At 47.2% G+C, this 21,375-nt stretch overlaps 3 protein-coding genes across 4 annotated transcripts in view; 1 reads left to right on the top strand and 2 right to left on the bottom strand.

The window, feature by feature from the left end:
• The first annotated feature begins 463 nt into the window (after window positions 1–463).
• On the top strand, window positions 464–4,373 carry SNX22 (sorting nexin 22). The gene is made up of 7 exons (XM_006831546.1): window positions 464–538; window positions 896–979; window positions 1,341–1,445; window positions 1,961–2,055; window positions 3,569–3,601; window positions 3,815–3,882; window positions 4,252–4,373. Exons 1-7 carry the CDS (start codon window positions 464–466, stop codon window positions 4,371–4,373), a joined length of 582 nt encoding a protein of 193 aa, XP_006831609.1.
• A 444-nt stretch (window positions 4,374–4,817) lies between these two features.
• Window positions 4,818–11,616, bottom strand: PPIB (peptidylprolyl isomerase B (cyclophilin B)). The gene is made up of 5 exons (XM_006831545.1): window positions 11,342–11,616; window positions 10,645–10,758; window positions 9,857–9,950; window positions 5,760–5,944; window positions 4,818–5,129 (listed from the first exon to the last, which is right to left on the bottom strand). Exons 1-5 carry the CDS (start codon window positions 11,474–11,476, stop codon window positions 5,007–5,009), a joined length of 651 nt encoding a protein of 216 aa, XP_006831608.1. The 5' UTR covers window positions 11,477–11,616; the 3' UTR covers window positions 4,818–5,006.
• Window positions 11,617–13,758: 2,142 nt separating this feature from the next.
• Window positions 13,759–21,375, bottom strand: part of CSNK1G1 (casein kinase 1, gamma 1) — a 167,573-nt gene continuing 159,956 nt past the window's right edge. Inside the window, exon 11 of one of the 2 annotated variants that reach the window (XM_006831544.1) lies at window positions 13,759–14,099. In XM_006831544.1, coding sequence (XP_006831607.1) covers window positions 14,081–14,099 — 19 coding nt within the window. In that variant the 3' untranslated portion in view covers window positions 13,759–14,080. Of the gene's footprint in view, window positions 14,100–18,120; window positions 19,618–21,375 lie in introns of those variants that run through there. The other variant, XM_006831543.1, reaches the window with a different exon arrangement.

Here is a 21,375-nt window from a genome sequence, read left to right as displayed (position 1 = left end):
CCTCACCCAGGGTGGACAGAAGGGATAATAGTACGGCCCGCCCCAAGGAAAGATCTGAGACCCTTCCTTGCTTGGCCCCAGGGTAGGCACCAAGGGCTGGGTCCCGTCACCGTCCATCTCTGAAGAATACAAGCCCAAATCTTTACTAGGCGCTCAGCAAAAAATAGGTGAAAATTTTGACTCCCCTGCGTGCCTAGCAATAAATGGGCGCTTAGTAAATGTTTGACTCTTCGCGGAAGGATCCCCACGAGCGCTGTGGTTCCGCTAGACTCAGAGAGCGGCGCTACGCTCGCAGTACCCACCCGGCGTCCTGCTTAATCTTCAAGGGACAGGAGCCGGTGAGCCGGGAACGCCCGGGGCGGGGCCTGCTGGCTCAGGGGCGGGTTCTGCGCTCCGGGCTCCGCGGTCCGAGCGCTGTATGTTTGGTCTCCCAGCTTAGCTAGAGAAGCTGGTCCCCGCGACGATGCTGGAAATTCACATCCCGTCTGTGGGGCCCGAGCCCGAGGGATCCAGACAGAACCCAGAGAAAGGCCACATGGTGAGCGGAGCACTGGGACGAGAGGGGCGCGGGGACCTGCAGCGGGATTTCTCCGCGCTGAGCGCCTTGGGGACCCTGCGCCCCGGCTTGGGGGCGCGTCGAGCGCCGTAGATCAGGCTGTCGTGGGACACTTCATTCAAGGTTTCGGGGACACTTAGGTTTGCCAGCCCGGGCACTTGAGGAACCGCTCAGAGGGGTAGGTCCGCCAATCCCCTCTCCCAGGTGTGTGGGGGTGTGAGAGGGTCCCCTGAGAGTGGCGGCGCTCCACGGCCGCTTTGTGTCTTGGGAGAGCGGGCGCGTGGCCAGGCGCGGATCCTGCCGACCCCCGGCTGGACCTCACGCGCGCGCCCTCGCCAGGTGTTCCGAGTGGAGGTGCTGTGCCGCGGACGCAGACACACCGTTCCGAGGCGCTACAGTGAGTTCCACGCTCTGCACAAGCGGGTGAGGCGACGCCGACGACACAGCCACCCCGGCCCTGCCAGTGCCTGCCCAATCCCTGGGAAGCAGTGCCACTGATTTCCTGGTCTCATTCCCTGATCCTGGCTGCGAGGCCGTCATCGGGATGGCATGGAGAGACAGGTCCCAGCCCGCACTGGCCATGCCCCGCGCGGCCAGCCGGCCCTCGGGTGTCTAGGGAACTTTGTGCTTCGGTCCCCCCTCCCTGCCGCCCTTACCTGGGTGTATACCAAGCTAGAGCTCCTAAGTGGGGTGGGAAAGAGTAGGGACAAATCTGGGATTGAATGGAATGAGTTTGAGGGCTCAGCCCCAGAGAGCTGTAACCGCCCTGCACTACCTCTGGCAGATCAAGAAACTATACAAAGTGCCCGACTTCCCCTCGAAACGCCTGCCTAACTGGAGGACCAGAGGCCTGGAACAGCGCCGGCAGGGCCTGGAGGCCTACATCCAGGTATGCCTGCACCTACATCCAGGTTCACGTGGTGGAAAAGATGCCAAAGTGTTCACTACAGATTAGTTTACCTTGCATATTGGGTAAGCCCATACTTTGGAGCACTGAATGCCCCTAGTCTACTGGATCAGAGGTGTGGCCCAGAAAGAAAGGGAGGGACCCTTATCTTGGGTATGTTATTCACTACTCCAAGGCCCAATTTTTCTGAACAATAATGGGTTCATCTCTTGCTGGCCTGTTTGAAAGGACTGAAGAAGTCGCCAAGAGGCAGATGGAACCAGCTCAATGAAAGTTAGTTCCCTTATCTTCCAGGGTGGGGTCATATGCTGCCCTGGTGGTGGGGATGTAGGTTGCTGTTCAGAAGGGCTCCAAGCTTGAGCTTGGTTTAATTGTCTGCTCTCACGACTTGAAATTCCTAATCATTTTAAAATAAAGGGCCCCACATTTTCATTTTGCATCTGGCTATGCAAATTAACAGTCTGGGTCTAATTACAGGCTTCCTCTATCCTCTCTAGGGTGTCCTATACCTGAACCAGGATGTGCCCAAGGAACTCCTAGAATTCCTAAGACTTCGGCACTTCCCCACAGACCCCAAGGCCAACAGCTGGTGGTGAGCACCTTCAGTGGCTTAGACTTAGTAAGGGAGAGGGGACAGTGTTGTGGGGACAGGATCTCTTGAGAGCAAGCAGGTTAGGAAAAGTTTGGGAGCCAAGCTCAACTTTTATTTCTCAAACTTGCCAGGTTCTAGCCTGGGTCTTCCTTTTGAGGTTTGCCAACATCACCAGTTGTTTTTAATATTTTATTGTATCTTAGGTGAAGATTTTGCACAGCAAACTAGGTTCTCATTTAATAATTGTTATATACATTGTTTTTCAGTGACATTAGTTAATAATTTTCACAGTATGTTCTCATTATTTGTTCTTGTTTTGATTGAATTAGCTTCCTTTCCTCTCTGCCTTCTCATCTTTGCTTTTGGGTAAATGTGACCATTGTGTCTCATATAGTTGATTGTTAAAGGAAAAACAGTACTCACGGGTGATCGTTTATTATTCTGCTGAAAGGTGACCTCCAAGACTACCTTCAGTGCCAAGTTCAAAAGGTATCTTAGGGTGATAGTCTCTAGCCTGAATCATCAGTTCATTAGATCGGGCCTTTTTTTTAGAAATTTGGAATTTGCTGTACATTTTTCTCCCATTCAATGTGGAACCTTCTTTGGCACTGTAGGCTAATGTGCTGGACTGCAAAGTTGGTTTGTACTGCAACATTGGCTGTTCAAGCTCACCAGCTGCTCCTTGGAAGCCTTATACTGGGTTGCTAAGGGTCTGAACCGACTCAACGGTTCTAAACAACAATTGTGTCCCTGGTAAAATTAATACGGTGGTGCCATCTAGTTCTAGTCTCAGGTTAGAAGAGGACGTGTGGCTTGTGTGGGCTCTCAGTCCTGAAGACTAGTTTCTTCTTTGAGTCTTTGAGTTCCTTCATTCTCTTTTGTTCCAGATGAGATGGCTGCTTAAAAGCTTTTAAGACCCCAGTTACTAGTCACCAAACTAGGATGCAGAACATTATGGATTATGTTATGTCAGTTAAGTTGTCCCATAAGACTAGGGTCCAGGTCTTTTAACTCAGGAAAGCAATCACACAAACTGTTTATATGTCTAGGAAGTTTTATATGAGAGGGCTTCAAAAAGCTAGTGGAAAAACTATTATGTTTAAATTCCTTTTTTTCCACGTACTTTTTAAAGCCTTCTTTTGTGTGTGCAGGAGAAATATGAGGTTGTAAGCGTTCAGTCTCAGAAATCCTAAGGAGTTCTACCCTTCTAGGGTCACCATGGCAGTGGGTTTTGGTCACCCTACCAATACACCTATGCTTCTCGATACACATACACATATCCACACACAGATTTTCTAGTTCTTATGACTGTTGTTGTAATTATCAGCTATCTTGAACCCTTAATGGTGGGGTTGTTTTCTGAGCGATTTTAGTTACCCACCCACCTGCGGAACTGGGCTTGTCACAAACAGAAGCAGTGGTCCCCTGGGAGGTGAGGTTCTGGGCTTTGTCTCCACCCCTGCTCATACTCCCCTGGGCTTCCCCAGCAAGCTTATTGACTTGTCTCTTTCAGCACCCTGGGGGAGTTCCTGCCCAGCAACTGCAGGCAAGTCAAAAAGTCCCACCATGCTGAGCTCCTGCTGCCTCCTGGTGGCCACATGCGGGGAATGCCCCTGCTGCCTCTGTCCTTACCATACAAGTTTTCCTGTTGGTGCCTGAGCTCACTTCCCACTCAGCTTTCCCTTTGTGGGTCCCTAGTAATGTCTCTAGTATCCCTTCCAGCCCCTGCGCAGTGGTTCATGATCCTCTCTTCTCTTAGCTCCCAACTTCACCACCGGCCTGTCATCAGCTTCCACGTGGATCCCTACACGTGTACCCCCTCCCAAGGTGAGGAGGTGCTTGATTTGCACCTGTATTCTGGGCCCAGGAGCCAGGGTGGAATATTCTGAGAACATTTGCCATTCCTCAGTTCCCAGGACCTCCCTGAGACAGCTTCTTCTTCCTCCTGGCTCCCTTTGGGGCCATACCTGTTACTCCTGTGCCCCTTAGAGCTGCTGTGTGTGTTCTCCTCCATCCAGGGATGGACCCTGGTGGAAATCAGCCTGGCCCCGCAGTCCTCAGTAGCTTGACCTTACTAAGTTGATGTGACCAGGGAAAGCCTCACTTGGGGTGGCCAGCTGTGCCCTGCTGGAGGAGCTCGAGGGGCCAGGCGCCGTTTCCCCTGTACGCTCACCCCGTTTTCCTTCCATTCCACAGAGCCTCTGCCAAACATGGTGGTGAACGGCGTGCTCCAGGGCCTCTATGGCTTTAGCATCAGCCCCATCAAAGCCCAGCCAGAGGCTGCCTGTTGTCCTGCTCCTCTGTCACCGACGCCCTGATCACTCAGCGCCTGTGGGCCCTGTCAGGACAGTCTTGGACCTTAATTCCAAGAACTCCACAAAGGGGCAGAGCTGGGTTGTCCCTTGGCTTGGGACCCAGATCTTAGCCACTCATGGCTCAGCCTGCACTTAGAGCCCAGGGCCAGGAAGACAGGGAGTAAAAGGGAGAAGTCAATTTAGAAGTCAGCTATGAGCGGTAGAGAAGGTATTTCTTAACCTAGACCAGAATTTTAAAACACAAAGAAAGCAAACAGCAAAAACAGTTGAGGCACAGTAGCTGGCCAAGTTTAGAAGCAATGGTTTGTGGGTAGCAAGAATCTTAAGAAAAGGACTGGCATCCACTACTACCATAGGAGAACCCCGGACATGCTGGGATGTCCAGTTGGGGGAGGTGCTGCAGGCCCAAGAAGCCAGCCATAAGCAGTTTATACAAAAAAAAATAACTTTTTTATTGGTCGGTGTTGGTAGATGTTTGTTACAAAACTGGGCTTATGGAATGTGGGGGCATGGGTCCGCTGTCAGATGTAAGCACCAGGGCTAGTGTAGTGTGGAGCCCTGTGGTGGGCAACTGTCACCCGAGAGGGCAGCAGTGCCACACAGAAGGTCACTCAATAGGAAAAGGTCCTTGGGGTCCTACTCCTTAGCAATGGCAAAGGGCTTCTCCACCTCAATCTTGCCACAGTCTGCAATTGTTACATCCTTCAGGGGTTTGTCCCGACCGTCTGTCTTGGTGCTCTCCACCTTCCGGACTACATCCTGAGAAAAGAGAAAGAAGGAGAGCAGGGTGGGTCAGGGTGACCATACAAGTGAGCTAAGGCCCAGTTATGGTTCACGAACAAACCTTGAGGTACCAAAATTCTAATGAACTCAGAGTGCCAGCCCAGGGCTGGGACAAGGGGAAGCAGCAGTTTTGTTCCTTTGAGGGACAGAACCAAGGTTGGGTCAAAGGTGAGAGGAGGGTGGCTTTCAAAGGAACGGTGTTCATCTATACCCTGTGACACTTGGGAAGGTGTGCATGTCAGGGGAAGGTTTGCGTGTGTGTGTGTGTGTTGTGTGTGCACATGTATGGGGGTGGGGGGACAGAAACATATCAACGTCTAGTCTAAGTGAACAAAGGGACACTCCTGCCCTTGTACATCCTCAGCAAGGCCTCCGGGCTAGGCCCAGAAGGGTTTAGGATTTTTTTTGCGGGGGGGTGGGGGTGGGGGTGGGGCGGGGAGGGGGCACACCAAGATGCAGCTTGTTTAATAAACATGAGGACTGGTCTGCGTCTGTGGATTTGCTTCTTCTGGGAAAGGGATGATCTGGAGCAACCCCTGCCCCAGGTGTGTTGGAGCCCTGGTAAGTAAAGTCTGCCTGGGTTCAGCCTCAGCCTCCAGAACATACCATGCCTTCGAGAACTTTGCCAAACACCACATGCTTGCCATCTAGCCAGGAAGTCTTGACTGTAGTGATGAAGAATTGGGAGCCATTGGTGTCTTTGCCTGCGTTGGCCATGCTCACCCAACCGGGTCCATAGTGCTTCAGCTTGAAGTTCTCATCGGGGAAACGTTCACCATAGATGCTCTTTCCTGGGAAGAGATGCACAGCCAGAGGTTGTGGGAAAGGGAACTGCCTTTGGCCCAAACCAGGCAGATCTTGAGGGTGCAAATTCAAGAGGCTCAACCTATCTTCTGTGCCAGGTCAGGTAGCGTAAAGTAAACCTGTCCCCTTCTCGTACTCTGGCCTGAAAGCCTAACTACTTACTGAGTGAGACCAAATGGTTGAGTGAAACGCCCAGGTGACAGGAGACATTGAGAGCAGCATTTAAATACGGGGGGAAGACAGATGACAGGCCATGGGATGATCACCAAGAAAGTGAGAGAGACATCCCCTGAGAACCAGTGCTCTGAATTCACACTTCTACTTTCCTCAACTGTGGGAAAATACATTTGTTGGTTGAAGCGTCCACTTGTGAAGTACTTCTATTATAGCAGAATAGGTAACTAAGACAATTTAAAGTATACTATTAAATCATATGAAACGTCCTGATATCTCTTCTTGATATTCTTCCCCTCACCAGTGTGGTCCCTTAAGCCCACTGAAGACAAACGGTCTTATCCATGTCATCAATTTTCTAGTCATTCATGCTGCTCTGAGGGTGTGGTAGGACAAGCACTGCGTTGGCCATGCTCACTCAGCTGCGTCAGAGTGTTTAGCTTGAAGTTCTCATTGGAGGTGAAGGCAGAGGAGGAGAAGGTCTACCGGGTGGATTCTAGGGAGTTGAAAGCCTCTCTGAACAGAAAAAGGTGTCTACGAATGCATAATGTGTCTGTTCACACAGAGAACACATCTCTTCAAGCTGTTTCAGACACCCCAATTATAAATACCAAAACTGGCTTCAGGAGAAATGAGGACTGATCAATTGAGGGTTCCCTGGCCCAAAAGGTCTACAGGGCGACTTACTGGTCACCTCTTGGCGAGTGACTGGGTAGAAGGATATTAAAGGCCCTAAGAAACCCAGCAATATCAGGAAGTCCTTTACATTTTGGGTTATCCTACACATCTCAAACTTACTTGCATATGGAAGCACTTTTTTCTCTCAAAACCAAACCCACTTACCTTGAGTTGATTCCAACATACACTGATCCTGTATGACAGAGTGGAACTGCTCCAGATGATTTCCAAGACTATTTTTAGGGAAGTAGACTAACATCTTTTTCTCACAGAGTGGCTGGTAGCCTCTAACCACTGACCTTTTTGGTTAGTAGCCAAGGGCTTGACCACTTGCCTCAGCCTCCCCATCAATACACCTATTTTCATCCTGTGGTGCCACAGAATGGAGCCAGGTAGGAGAACTAGTAGGCTAATGCTAACCAGGAAGATGTGAATGGGCTGATTTTATAGCAGATGGGAAGATGGAAAGCCAAGAATTACTAATTAAAATCTGAAGAGCTGTAGAGAAACGGATCTGAGTTACATCTAACAGCTCTTATTACTTCTGAGACCCTCCACATTGTCCAATCAGCTTCAGGACGTGAGGCCAGACTCGGACTGGTGGGGTTGGGTGAGGGGCATCTCATACCCTGCCCTCCCACACCAGGGAGACAAGAGTTACCATCTTCAAATAACTCCTGGTTGGGATGCTGGCTAAAAGTCTTCCACATTTAAAAATGCTCTTGGCAAATCTCCACCAAGAACAGGATTTCAATTAACACTCCTATCTAGAAAGTTCCCAAATCTATACCCAGGCAAATGGATAGTTTTTTCACCTTTCCCTGCAGACTTGTTAATTCTTTTGACAACGTGCCTTCTGTACACTCCCTGACATTGGCCCTGCCTCCACCACGGACTCATTCTTGCTTTTCCATTGCAATACAGCTAACGCTTAGGGCTTTAGCAGTGTGTGTCAAAGACTGCCCACAAATTTTACATACATAAAAACCCAGGAGGCAGGAGCTAAGATGGTCTGGCTCTCAAATCTCTGCTCTTATCTCATAGGCTATACTCTCCTTGGGATGCAGGCCCACATCACCCTACCCAGGACAGCTACCCTAACCCACCCCCCAAGCCAGTCTCTTTGCTCCTGCCTCCACAGTATTTTCCTTCAAACACATCTGCAATGGGGCCATCCTTCCACTCAAGTTTCCAGTGGCTCCTCCCTCCTTACAGGTCAAAGCTCAGCTTCCCTGGTCTGGCCCCAACCCAGTTTTATCCTAGTTCCTGTTCTAGAACAGAGGGGGCTCCCACCTTCACCCTGCCTCTTCTTTGTCCATTCAGGAACCAGCTCAAATCCTTCCTCACATTCTCAAGGCCACTTCCAGATCAACTTGACACGAGTGACTCCTTTGCGGCGAGCTCGTCCACACAGCCAGTTCCTAAGCACCCACTTACCATGTACCAGGCCTTACATGCAAGATCTCAATCAAGTACCCACAACTCTTAGCACACTTAGTTTAAAGAAGGGAAATCGGGGGGCTGCAACCACGTAACTGCAGTCACAAATGAAGGAGGTTGCCAGAACAAAGAACAGTGAAGAAAATCCAAGACTCATGGAAACATTTAGTCCAATGCTATAGGCAAACCTCAGCCTTCAAGACTCTGAGACCAGAAGTTTGGTATAGTGCCCGATTCCAACCACTTCCAACCACCCTGATAAGGATCACAATAGAACAGAGTAGAAAAAACTGTGTAACAAGATTCAAAATCATAAAATAGAGCAGGCTTACTGGTCGGAATGAGGTCAGAAACCCCTGAGACTATGACTGACTCTTAGTTAACCTTCAGGTAACTAAATCTCTTTATAGTCTCTATACAATAGTAAGCCTGATCTTTTTTTATGATTCTGAGTTTTGTTCCACAATTTTCTCCATTCTACTTTATTCTATTGTCATCTATAAATCAAACAATAAACAGGTCTACAAGGTGAACAAGATCATTAGGAAGGTACAATCAACCATTTGAGATCAAAAGGGCAGCATTTGCCCCACGACAAAGTTCAAGAGAAGGGGTTAGGAAAGGAGGAGGAATGGAAACAGGAAACGGAGAAAGCATGGTGAATGATGTTACATTGTGGGGATTGCAATCAATGAAATATGTATGAATTATTGAATGGAAAAATAATCCACTCTGTAAAGTTTCAGCCAATCCACAACAAAAAGTTAAAAAACAAAACAAAACACAAAGCAAAAAGGTGGCAGACATTGGATCACACCCAGGACTGTCTGACTCGAGAGTACAAGCTCTTTGTCTGCTTTACGCCATCTCTGTCACTGCTGCCTTTACTTGCTACTTAAAACTTGTGCTTTATGTCGCTTCCAAGTCCCCGCCCCACAAGCTCCTCCCACCTACACGATAAACAAGTGGAGGACAGAGGCCGTGTCCTAAAATCTATTTGGTGTGTGGCTCATTTGTGAGTTTTCGTAGGTTGGAAGTGACAGGGAGCTGCTGCCACACGGATCTGTGTCCTCAGCACCCACCACAGCCTGGCTCAAAATCAATTCACTGATAGAGTGACCAGTCCTCTAATTGCACCAATGGTCTTGAGGAACAGCCAGCTGCGAACCCAAGTACAGTGAAACCTGTAGGTTAGCACAGCACCATGTTATCTGTACGTCCTATGTGCACAGAGTAGTAGTGTCTGATGGGAGAGTGCCAAGGAAATGTCTATCACCCCAGCTGGTGTTTCCAAAGTAGTCCACACAGACTTTGAGTAGCCAATGGAGAATCAAGTACACATGTGTCTTCCCTTTGCTCCTCCCCCTTCCACAAGGGGCAGCAAGAGAAAAGTCACCAGGCTATAGGCCTGGAACAGCAGGGTGAGCCATCTGGGCGAGACCCTCTGACAATCTGACCCCACCATTCCCTCTTATTTATACTGGGTTCCTACACAGAAGGGTACAAGGAACAGGTCTGTTTAGAGGTAGGCAAAGGAGATGCCTTATCTACTTCCCACCCTGGAGGCTGTACTGACAGATTCCTCCACCCTGAGGAACTGAGGTTACCTCCAGTGCCATCTCCCCGGGTGAAATCTCCGCCCTGGATCATGAAGTCCTTGATCACACGATGGAATTTGCTGTCCTTGTAGCCAAACCCTTTCTAGAAAAAAAGACGGGATGAAGACTTGGCATAAGACACAAGGCAGACATCAAACAGTCCTAGCAAAAACCCAGTCCACACAGCTACTACCCCCACATAGACACCCCTGCAGGCCAGATCCTTATTCACCATGCATGGAGCACACAGACCCAGGAAAAGGCTGAGACTCACATTCCTCTGACCTATAACATCTCCAACTTTATACTATACTTTATCACATAGTATTGCCTCCTTCAGCCTCTCATTTCTCCCAATCCTAAGCAAGGAAGATGGAAGAAGACAGAAAAACGTTACCTGCTGGCCCAGTGGAAAGGTTAGATACAATTTTCTTAAGTGGGGGACTCTAGTTTCCTTGAAATCTGGGAATCTCTGGGTTCCTTACTCTTCGGAGAACACTCGGAGGGGCCAAGGCCACAAATGATTTTCCACAGATTTGGTCACTGCAGTGTCTTTAAGATGTAAAAAGTTCCTCAAAAAACAAAATCTAGAGTTCTGGATGCAGTTAAATAAAACTCAGAAGATTTGACAATACTGAGGCCATATGTCAACAGCAAGTTGGTTCTGAGTCGGAGCCAGGGTGGGGTGGGGGTTTACTAGTATAGATGGGCTACTCTATCTACACAATCCAGTTGGTTGTCAGTGCTATTTGTCCACTTCATTTTGTTGGAAATGACTGCCTCTGCATTAGCCTTACCTCTCCTGTGGCTAAGGCCACGAAATTATCCACTGTTTTTGGAACGGTCTTTCCAAAGAGACCGATGACCACCCGGCCAACATCTTCATCTCCAATTCGTAAGTCAAAGTACACCTGAGGAAAAAAAGGTCATTTCAGACTTAGCCCCCTTGAAGGGTCCTTGACTGAAGCTACATAGGGATGGAATAGAATACATAAGCTTATGCCTTGCTTTAGAAGAGCTGAATGCTTTCGATGGAGCCAAAATTCTTAGCAACCAATGAAAAGTTCCATATACCCTTCTCCACACCTAATAGGTGTGTTGGGACTCTCCTTAAGCTAAAAAGCAGCAATCTTTTGAGTCTAGAAATTAACATAAATTCTGAGGAGCAAAACCCAAGCTCCAAACAATCTGAAGCTATGCTGTTTCACCATTTCCCCCAAAAGATGGTTCTGAGCCAGGTAGTCCCGGTTCCAGCTGAGCATTCCGAATGCAGCTCCCAGAGTCACAGGAGGGGCCAGGGGTCTGAATGCCCAGGGACTGCCCAGGCGCCACGAGGCCAAGGCCGAGAGTGTAGGGAGGGGCTGAGCCAAGGCCAAGGCTGCCTAAGCTCGAGTTCCGGACCCTAAGTGCTTTGGAGCCAGGGCCGGACCTCAAGTGGTGGAGGGCGGATCCTCAAGGGCCTCCCCAGGTAAGTGGGGAGAGGGGAGTCCGGACCTTGACGGTGACTTTGGGTCCCTTCTTCTTCTCATCGGCCACGGACGGCCCTGGCATCAGCAGGAAGAAGACGGAGCCCACGATGAGGGCGGCGGCGAAAAGCAGCTTCATGTTCCGCTCCGAAAGACGCAGCATCCACCGGAACAAGGGACCACGGCCCAGGCACCCAAGGGCCGGAAGAAGGTGGAGATGCGGTGGCTCAGACCCGGGAACCGACACAGAGCGGAGAGTAGGGGGAGACGGGTGCTTCTCTCGGTGTCCTCGCAGAAGGCGGGCCCCGTTTGCCCCCCTCTAGGTCAACGCCTGATAGTAGGATCCTCCGGGGGGCGGGGTCTGACTCGCCGTCTGAGCCTGCGGAGACGCGGGCTCGTGGGTGGCTGCCACGTTATTGCTACCTGATTGGGCTTCCAGTTCTGAAACTTCCACCAATAGGAAGGGGATCAGAGAAAGGCGGTTCCCCAACCCCCAAAGGAGTACGGTGATTGGGTCTCTGAAGAGACTACAAATCCCAGCATGCAAAGCTGCCAGTCCTGTTCTGGAGTGGAAGCCTATGGGAGGCATTTACTTTTAAGTAGAAAATCAGTAGGCCTGATCTGTGGGCGAAAACACTGTCATTGTCCGTATTGGGCCAGTCGAGAATCAGCTTAAATGGCTGAAATGGTAGCTTCCAAAGAGTATGACTTTATGTAAGTCATTTCTACTTGACCTACAAGCTTGTTTCGAAACCCACTTCCTGTGGGTTTTGTCACTTTAACTGTAGTTTTTCTCCCCCTTCTACTAATCCTACTGTACTTACTACGGTACAACTCAATGCACTTGATTGCATACCCTGCTTCTTCAATGTACCTATTTGTATTCTTAAATAGACTACATTTTTTGGTGTGTGAACAAGAGACCGTTGCACTTATTTTGTATACAGCTCCCTCAACACAACTGCAGGACAGAACCTAAACTTTTCTGTTTCTGGAAATATCCCCTCGTCTTTCAGATCTACGTGTGTGTGTGCGCACGTGTGTCTACCACATACGTACTTTTCTACTGGGTGACTTACACAACTAGGCGAATAAAAATTATATTCACACAGTTTGGGCGGATGGCATCATTGAACATTTTTAAAATGACTTCTAAGAGATTACAGAAATCCCTTGCCTGCACAGTTCAGTATGTAGGCATGGCCCATTTTCACTATTTCAATTTGGTTTCATACATGAGGTGCTGAGCTGAGTGTGAGGCTATGCAAGGCCACCAGTACTAGCTAACTTGTCCATCCCTACACTGAAATCACTGGTGAGCAGTGGATCGGTCACGGACACTCCACTTATTTGAACACAAATGTCATTTGTTATTTCCAATCCTTGTACTTCCGTCATTGGAAGTTCTTCTAGGCAAAATTGGTGCAATGAGATGATCTTCCAAACCCCCACTTTTTTTCCCTTCAAGTCTCTCTTCCCATTCACTGGTCTCACACTAGGGGCACTGGTGGTGCTAAGGGTTAGGTGTTGGGCTGCTAACCACAAAGCTGTTGGTTCAAATTCACCAGCCAGTCCGCAGGAGAAAGATGAGGATATTTACAGTCTTGGAAACCCTCTATAGGGTCACTATGAGTTGGAATGAACTTGATGGCAGTGAATTGATTTTTTTTTTTTTTTTTTGTCTCACTGCCCATTGTTGTTGTTAAGTACCTTAGAGTAAGTTCTCAGATCCTGTATAGGGTTTCCAAGAAGCAGCTGATGGATTTGAAACACTAACCATATGGTTAGCACTCCAGTGCCGATTGTACAGCCATTGAGGACAAAAAAAGTTTACCAAACCATGTTTTCAAAGTAGCCTGCAGCACATGAGCTAATGCTAACATGGCACTAAAAGCAGCAACTCCCCCCAACACCCCAACACACACGTGTGCACACGTGCATGCGCACGCGCCCACACACACACAGAAGGAAAATTCAGTTTGAAGGATAAAATGTTCTCAATGTGACGTTGTCATCTCATGATCATCTGCTCTTGCCTTCCAGTGAAAAAACTGAAGAGCAACAGAAAAAACCAACTGGCCAATCATGCCTAGATTGGCAGTTTTGTGGCCAAATATGCACTTGTGAATTTGTTACACCTCATAGTTTTCCCTTTTGTCTGCAAACATATTCCTCACTAGTAGAGAATTATAAGGTGACTATTTCAAAGTGTTCCGCAGAAGTCCTGACTTCCCCTATAGGATACATGTTCTATCATGCTGAGTGTTCATGTTAAAATACTTAAAGTGACTCACAGGAAAGGCCAATGAAGCCAAAGAACCAGGATTTTTTGTTCACAGGCGCCTGAATAGCATCAAATTTAATCCTGGCTAGATTCATAGTAACAAACTAGCTTGGAACACCCAACAAACCAACCAAGGAAGCAAACAAGCAAGCAGAACTAGTCAAGAAAGGTAAGACATTTTATTTTACATACAAAAAGGGTGCAAACTGAGTCTTTTCCTCCCCAAACTGGGGAAGAAGTATACTTAAAGATCACATTTGTGTTTTCCATGGTGCCCTAGGAAATGGGCTTTTCTGAGATATCAGGGACCCATTTTCCATTTTCTCCAAAGAAGGCTACTTCCTCAGCGGAGGAGTCTTTCCTAATGATACACAAACCTTTCTCCTGGAGGAACCATGTCAAATACACTTGAAATTGACATTCATGTTAAAAAATACTACAAGTTTCATTTTCACAGCTGAACTTTTCAACCAGTGCCAGGGTTTAAGAAAACATTACATATCTAAAACAAAAAGTAAAAAAAACAAAAAAGGCATTTAACAATAATCAGACACATCCACACATCAATTAAAACTGATCTCCACAGCTGATTAATACATTATCTCGTTTTAAAAAAAATTGCAATCAACATCCCAACACTTCTTAAAAAGTACAATGGGCAAAGGAACAGACAAAATAATAATATAATAAATTAGACATGTAATATATCCAATGGGAATTGCTGAATCAACATTATTTTCCACAGGGGGCTATAATATTTTTGGTTTCATCTACGTCTTTTCTGTTGTTACTCTTCTCTTGGCTTGATAAACGAGGCTCATTCCCAGAGCCAGCTTGCTGCTACTTAAACTAATTTGAGAAGCTCACTTGTCACTTGTTTACTTCTGAGAATACTCAGGAACACATGGTTCCCCACAGCCGGGGCTGTCAGTCTTTATGGAAGTGAAATGCACACAGCTAAGCGTGCACATGCTCACACATACACCCCTCCACACACAATCAGACACACCCCATCTGTAAATACCCCCACCCCCCCCAAAGAAATGGCTCATCTTTCCTGAGACATTCCTGACAGATTGATAAGCCTCCTAAAAAAGGCTTTTGGTGCAAGGGCTGGCCTGGAATTTGGTCTGGAGCTCATGAAGAAGAACACTGAAAATTCAAGGTTGGGGACAGTCAGGATGGCTGTCCTCGTGTTCCTGGGATGACTATAACCTTCTGCTCAGAGACCTTGAAGGTGATGGCACCAGAGAGATGGTTGGTGAGGAGTGAAAGAAAACAACCAAAGAGATTCTGTCCACAGAATGAGGTTTCTTTTCAACATCAAGTTTGCTAATTAAGCTAGAAATACATGGAGTACATAGTCACTTTTTTCCTTTGTAAGCTGATCTATAAATACTGGAGTGGCTTTCCTGGTTGCTTTTTGAGGAAATGTGTCAACTGCTACTGTTGGTATCCTGGGAACCTTCTTACTACTTTGAATACAATGGAGAAACCTATTCTTGTGCACTCAGTCACCAGCAAAGGGAGTTAGGAAAAAGGAAAAATTTAGACTGCTTCATTGAACAGACTTCCAAGATCCCTTGTTGTTGTTGTTATGTGCCATGGAATGGCTGGTAGTTTCGAACTGCTGACCATGCGATTAGCAGCCCGATTCATAACCACTACACTATCCTTACTTATGGCTAAAATACTGCTCAAAACTTTACAAATCCTCAAAAGGGCCATGGTTTCCTTTTCTAGTTCAGATTCAGAAAAACAAGCCTTCTCCACTCCCCACACCAAAAAAAAAAAAAAAAAATCAAAGAAATGTCATTTGATTTCTACCAATCCATGGGGAAGACTGGGAGTCACTGGTCAGCCTCTCTAGATGGAACTTTTCTGGAGCTCTGAAGAGTCTGCAAAAGCAAGAAAACCAGAGACAAGTGCCTACTGCCTACATGGCCAATCCCAGTGGGATGTCTGGTTATCCTGGCTTCCAAGGGATTCCTGGGACTTATCTGTTCACCTTGGGCAATGATGGAGATGGTGGCAGTGGCTTGGCAAAGGTAATGTTTGTTGGCTGCAAGCTCCCCACCCTTGAAGCTCTAATCCTAACCTGGCTCTGATGGGGGAGACAAGTATTGTCAGGGAAACTCACAGAGAACAGAAAACAGGGTTAAATATGAAAATGTTAAAGGTGGCTGGGACACAGGAAGCACTGGGCTAGGGAAAGATGTATCAGAAGATCAAGTTCTTTTCAGGAGTTTCCTTCTAGGCTGCCATGGAAGTACTTTTTTTGAAAAATGTAGGCCATGCTTGTTTATTGGGAAGGGAAACATTTTTTACATTTAAAAATGTTTTAAGGCTATGATTTTTAGTAACCACTGTGACATAACATTACCAACATTGCATTATTTCTGCCATTTAAAATGTTTACTGAGAATCATACGTGAAAATGTACACTAGCAGTGCATGTTTCTACTGAACTAAGCTGGAAGTTACTTTAGATGCAATGGACACCTCATCTGGCTAAGGGGCAGGGGCTGTTTCTATTAATTCAATGAGAACAAGTCACCACTTCTACTGGGAACCTCATCATCCCTGCTGTCTCCTGTAGCCTCAGCATTCCAAAGTAAATGGACCTTTAAAGGAAGGGTCAGGCAACCTAACTCACATCTTTCCAGACACTGCTTACTCCCAGACAGACCCCAAAGAACAAGAGAATGTTAAGGCAGTCACGAATGCACACTGGCTACTGGGGGGTTATGTCCACCTTGTGGAGCATTCTGGCGTGAGGTCTCTTGGGAGTGCCAAGGTGTATAGCCAGTAATTCCTTACATGCTTGGCTTGCAGATAGGAGTTATACTCTGGACCAGGGTGCAATTAATGCCTCAGAAACAGCAGCATGTGGGCAAATTCCTAATGGTGTCTTGTACTGATGGTTTCTTCATTAACAGCTGCTGACTTAGCTTTAAGGAGAAACAAATGCATCAAAGAAAAGATCCTCAGGCATCATGGCTTCGAAATGGAGAAAGCTCAAAAACTACAGAACAAGTGGATTTGGGGAGAGGGTATGCTCAACCCCAAGGATCCCAGTGAAGCATGTTGCTAAGCAACTGTAAGATTGGGGCTGTGGAGGGATGAGGAGCTGGCAGGGAAAGAGCTGATGGCCACATCCCTTCTGTGGTACTCAGTTGCAGTATGTGTTTGTTTTAAGGAAGGTCATAACAGAATCTCCCAGGGATCTGAGACTGTTTTGGAATACCAAGGGCCCTGGAAGGATCACTATTCCCTGTGTTCTAAAGAGATCTGGGGTTCTTCACCTTTGTTAAGAAAACTAAGTATCTTCTAAGATATTTGTAGGGAGTAGGGTGGAAGTTGAGAACAGTGTATTGAGAAGGATCTTCCTCCACTGTTCTAATTCAACTCAAGAGCTAGCCTTTACTACATTTCAAGACAAAAACATGAACAAACCTCCCACAAACATATGAGGCGGCTTCAAAAAGTTTGTGGAAAAATGGAATTAAAACACAATGGAATTTTCCCATGAACTTTTGGAAGCCCTCTGGTAGCTGCAAAGGGGTCTTGCCCCATAGCCAAGCGGGTCACTGCCTTTGTTTTTTGGGGAGGTGGGAGGAGGCACTTAGTGGGCTATGGAGTGCCAGGATACTGCAGGCTTTACCACTGTTCCCCCATTCCTTCTCTTGAGACACAAGGCTCTTTCTACACAGAGATGAGGAGGCTAAAGTTTCTATACAAGAAGTTCAAGAGTTGCCCAAATGCCAACTGAGAAGCTATGGAGGTTACAGTGATGGACGCTTAGCACTAGCTGATGGCAATGAAGCAAAGTTCAGCATTCAAAGTCCTTGTGAGAAAGGGGCATGACACAAAGTTTCCCTGCCACTCTATATTCTGAATAAAGTTTTTTTGTTTTTTCGTACTTGTTTTAAATAAAGAGTACAGTCATCAAATGAGAAAGTCTGAAGCTAGAGAAGTGATATTCTCAAGACAAGGTCCAATGGAACAGGTGAAGTGCAGTAACTCTGGTCCATGCTAATGTTGCTGCTCTGTTCCAAGTAAGAAGGGCTTGTCAGGAAATTCCAACTCCCAGAAAGTATCTCCACACCCTCCAGTCTGACAGACATATCAAGCTAGAAGGCATGGCTTCTGTGTTCCCAGACTAAGTCACTAGTCATGGTCCTCCAGGGTAAGTCCTCTCTAGCTCCACTGAAATGTGGAAATAAAGGGGCAAAAAGAGGAATGTTCATTTGTCTTTCTTCTTTCAGACACAAAACATCTTTTCCTAATGTAAATAATCTGTCTTAATGTAAAAAATCTCTGTCACATATGGAATGAGAAGTCACTGTCTGAGTAAGCCACTGAACTCAAATGAAAAACAAACATGGAAAGAGCAGCTCTAAGCAGTATTGATTTTTCAGGCAGTGAGTGAGGAACCAAGACCCTCCTTGGTAGCATGTCATGTGAAAACACCATGGCAGGAGGTGGGGAATGTATGAGAGAACATGTTCTAGATACATCTCACCACTATGGCCCTGTTGGGAGAAGGTCTTCATGGGCTTGGCTTCTGATAAGGCAGATCAGCCCAAGTGCTGGAACTTAGCTACTGGGGAAGACAGTACACACCAATTTTCTTTTCCTGGCCCTCTAACACCACACCCTGAGGTTCCCCTGGCAGTTGGAAGGCAGGTTCACGTTCCCCTTCTTCTTTGCCTCTAGTGGTAATAGCTGTGTCATCATTTTATCCCACAAGTCATCAGAGAATCACATGGCTATTCAGTTACAAGTCCCTGGCAGTGGAGGAAACAGAGATTTGATTTCTTTGTTGTTAAGCATCTACTTCTCTGGGATGAGCTATCTCCGAGTCACAGTCTGGCTTGGCTAAGTATTCTAAACTGCAGGCTGATTAGGTCAAGATGCTCTGGCAGGGACATTCTTCGGCAGCTGAGAAGATGAAGGAAAATTCAAGTATATGTTTCCTTGCCCACCTGAGTGCAAGGGCTCTGAATGGCATAGAGTTTGGCTTCTTTTCTTCTGTGCACTGCAGATCAAAATCTTTCCACTGAGAATGTCCTCTGGACCCATATTCTCTCTGAATGGCTTAGGCGGCCCTATCCTCTTCAAGACAGAAAAAGTAAAACCCCAATATAACCAGACACAATATGCATCTGTCATGTTTTTTGTTTTAAAAAACAACCAAAAAAAAACTAAAAGTGCAATAAAGTCAGTTTTTTTTTTTCCTTTGCTCACACCAATTTGCACTGTCCTTCTTCCATCTGGAGGACAGTTCACTTGTCAAGAAAGCTAAGAACGCCAATGCTTGGGGACAGCAGACTGCAGATTTCTCACAGCTTGTGTCCTACAGTGTCACTTAACAGGAGGGAGGGAGGAAGGAACCTGTACCCTGTGAGCAGCTGGGGATGAAGGCTGCACAGGCACAAGAGGAAGCCAGACTGCCGGACATACCTGGTAGGTGGAGAAGGTTCCTCTCCAGCCCAGGGCTGCCATCTTCCTCCCACCTTCTTGGCTGCACCCCCAGCCTCCAAAGCTCCTTCGGCAGACAAAGCTTTTGTTCACTCGCTTTTATGCTGGAGAGGGGTGAGAGTGGCCAAGAACACCAGGAGCAAACTAAGGGGAGGGAAGAGACTAGTCGTCCTTGAGTTTTTGTGAATGACACCTTCACTGTAAACAATGGGAGGAGAGTCAGCCAGGTAGCCCCAAGGGCAAGCAGTGGAGGAGCAGCAGCTCTGGGACCTGCTCAGAGCCGCAGGCAGGTGGGAATGGCTACTGACTCACTGGGTTCTGGCTGCTCACACTGGCTCCTTCTGGGGTATCTGTTTTCTTCTTTTTGGTTTGGATCTCCACCCTCCCCCAAAGAGGAGTCCCTTCCAATGAGAAATGGCAGGAGCTGCAGGTGCAATTAAGTCAGAGTCCCCAGGACCTGAGGACTCCTGGGAGGCACTGGTCACTTGTGGCGCTGAGCAGTCTTCTTTCTTTTCCTCTTAAAGAAACAGCAGCACCTGGAGCACAAGGAACATTACAAGTCAGTGCAGGGAGGGCTTGCAGCTTCCAGCTGACCTCTAGCTGGTTCTACTTACTGAAGGGGTGGGATTTTCCCCCTGCACCCACCCACAGGGCCGCCCACCATTTACAGTGAGCACATTGGAGGCAGTGGGCAGTATCTGCTAGGAAAGCCGAAGAAAATAACTGGGTCATCTCCATCTGAAGTGCCTCTGCCTAATTACCACAACACTGCAGGCTCAACAGGGCCCAAACAGGCAATTCTGGGGAGAGAATAAATAAGATTTATTTCCTACTCTAACACTGAATCCAGAAACCTTATCTTTGTCTAGAACCAAGGCTAGGGGTCCTCAAAGATGCAAGGGAAATGGTCTGCATTGTCCACCCCTTGATGCAGAGGGCTAAATTATTTAATGCAATTCTATGGCCAATGAGCAGGTTAGCTAAACTAAGGCAACCAAATCAGATGTTTGGAAGTCTGGGAGGATCTCAAGAGCCTACCAATGAAGAATTAAGAATTCCTTCTTCTTGCCTCCACCACTAGATGGTACACAAGTGAAACCCTGACTTCACCAGGAACTGTGAGCACAGGTCTCCCGACTGAGAAGATGCAATATACCCCTCCACCCTCAACCTAGCTTCCCAAGACTGCTGCTGTCCTATTAGACTGGGTTTAAGAACTGCTTCATCAGCATTCCCGTGATGACGCCTGAAGGACAGCCAGCCACAGTGCCTGTGTCCCACCCTCCTCACTCCTGTCTTTGAATCAGAGAACATCACTATCACTCAGGCAATGATAAATCCAGAAGAAGGAGATAAGAGCTATGGCATGGGTGCCAAAGATGTGTCCTTTCTAGGAAGGAGACACATGGGAAATGAAACTGCAGAAGGTGGCAGACGAGTTAGACATGTTAACAATGGAGGGAATAAAGTCAGAGGTGTAACTCAAACTGGGTGGACGCCTGAAAGAAAAGTTTTTCTGAGGAAACTATTGTCTAGTCTCCTAGTCTCATCTCACCAGTTTTAATGCCAGCAATATTCATACTGATAAAAAGAAGTATTACTTCCTTCCCACACCCCCAAGTTCTCCACTGTAGCTAAGATTCCCGTTTTAGTCACAGTATCTTCATAAGAGGGTTTCAGAAAAGATTTTCTCAGAGTATCAATGACATTTATTTTGTAGTATTAATAGGTCTCCACTACTTGTCTGTCAGTTTGTCGTACTGTGGTGGCTTGTGGGTTGCTATGATGCTGGAAGCTATGACACTGGTCATTTAAATACCAGCAGGGTCACCCATAGTGAACAAATTTCAGTGAAGCTTCCAGGCTAACCCAGACTAGGAAGGAGAGGCAAGACTACTTCTGAAGGGTTAGCGACTGAGAAACCAATGAATAGCAGTGAAACATAGTCAGATATAGTGCCTGAATATAGTACTGGAAGATGAGCCCCTCAGGTTGGAAGGCACGCAAAATAAAAATGAGGAAAAGCTGCCTCCTCAAAGTAGAGCTGACGATGATGCAAATGGAGTAAGGTTTCAGGACCCTCATTTGCTGATGGGGCACTCATAACAAGGAGAAACAGGAGAACAAACAAGATGGCGGATTGGGTGGACGTGTAGTACAGAGCTCTGCCAACAACAACACAGAATACCTGACCAAGCAGGTTCAGGGGATGGTCCCAGAACTCTGAACCACATATAAAGGAATACTTAGAAGGTTGGAAGGCTCACAGCTGGGGGAATTTGTGGCAGAAGCAA

The sequence above is a fragment of the Chrysochloris asiatica genome, unplaced genomic scaffold (genome assembly GCF_000296735.1).
Source record: "Chrysochloris asiatica unplaced genomic scaffold, ChrAsi1.0 scaffold00004, whole genome shotgun sequence".
Lineage (NCBI taxonomy): Eukaryota > Metazoa > Chordata > Mammalia > Afrosoricida > Chrysochloridae > Chrysochloris > Chrysochloris asiatica.
The sequence above is the reverse complement of the archived record's forward strand: the minus strand, read 5'-3'. Positions and strand labels throughout refer to the sequence as shown.

Coding starts and splice junctions, on each gene's coding strand:
- PPIB (XM_006831545.1), bottom strand. CDS start 11,476: ATGCTGCGTCTTTCGGAGCGGAACATGAAGCTGCTTTTCGCCGCCGCC. Junction 9,951..10,644: donor TGGCCTTAGCCACAGGAGAG/GTAAGGCTAATG, acceptor CTTTTTTTCTAG/AAAGGGTTTGGCTACAAGGA. Junction 5,130..5,759: donor GCAAAGTTCTCGAAGGCATG/GTATGTTCTGGA, acceptor CTCTTTTCTCAG/GATGTAGTCCGGAAGGTGGA.
- SNX22 (XM_006831546.1), top strand. CDS start 464: ATGCTGGAAATTCACATCCCGTCTGTGGGGCCCGAGCCCGAGGGATCC. Junction 2,056..3,568: donor CCCAAGGCCAACAGCTGGTG/GTGAGCACCTTC, acceptor TGTCTCTTTCAG/CACCCTGGGGGAGTTCCTGC. Junction 3,883..4,251: donor CACGTGTACCCCCTCCCAAG/GTGAGGAGGTGC, acceptor TCCATTCCACAG/AGCCTCTGCCAAACATGGTG.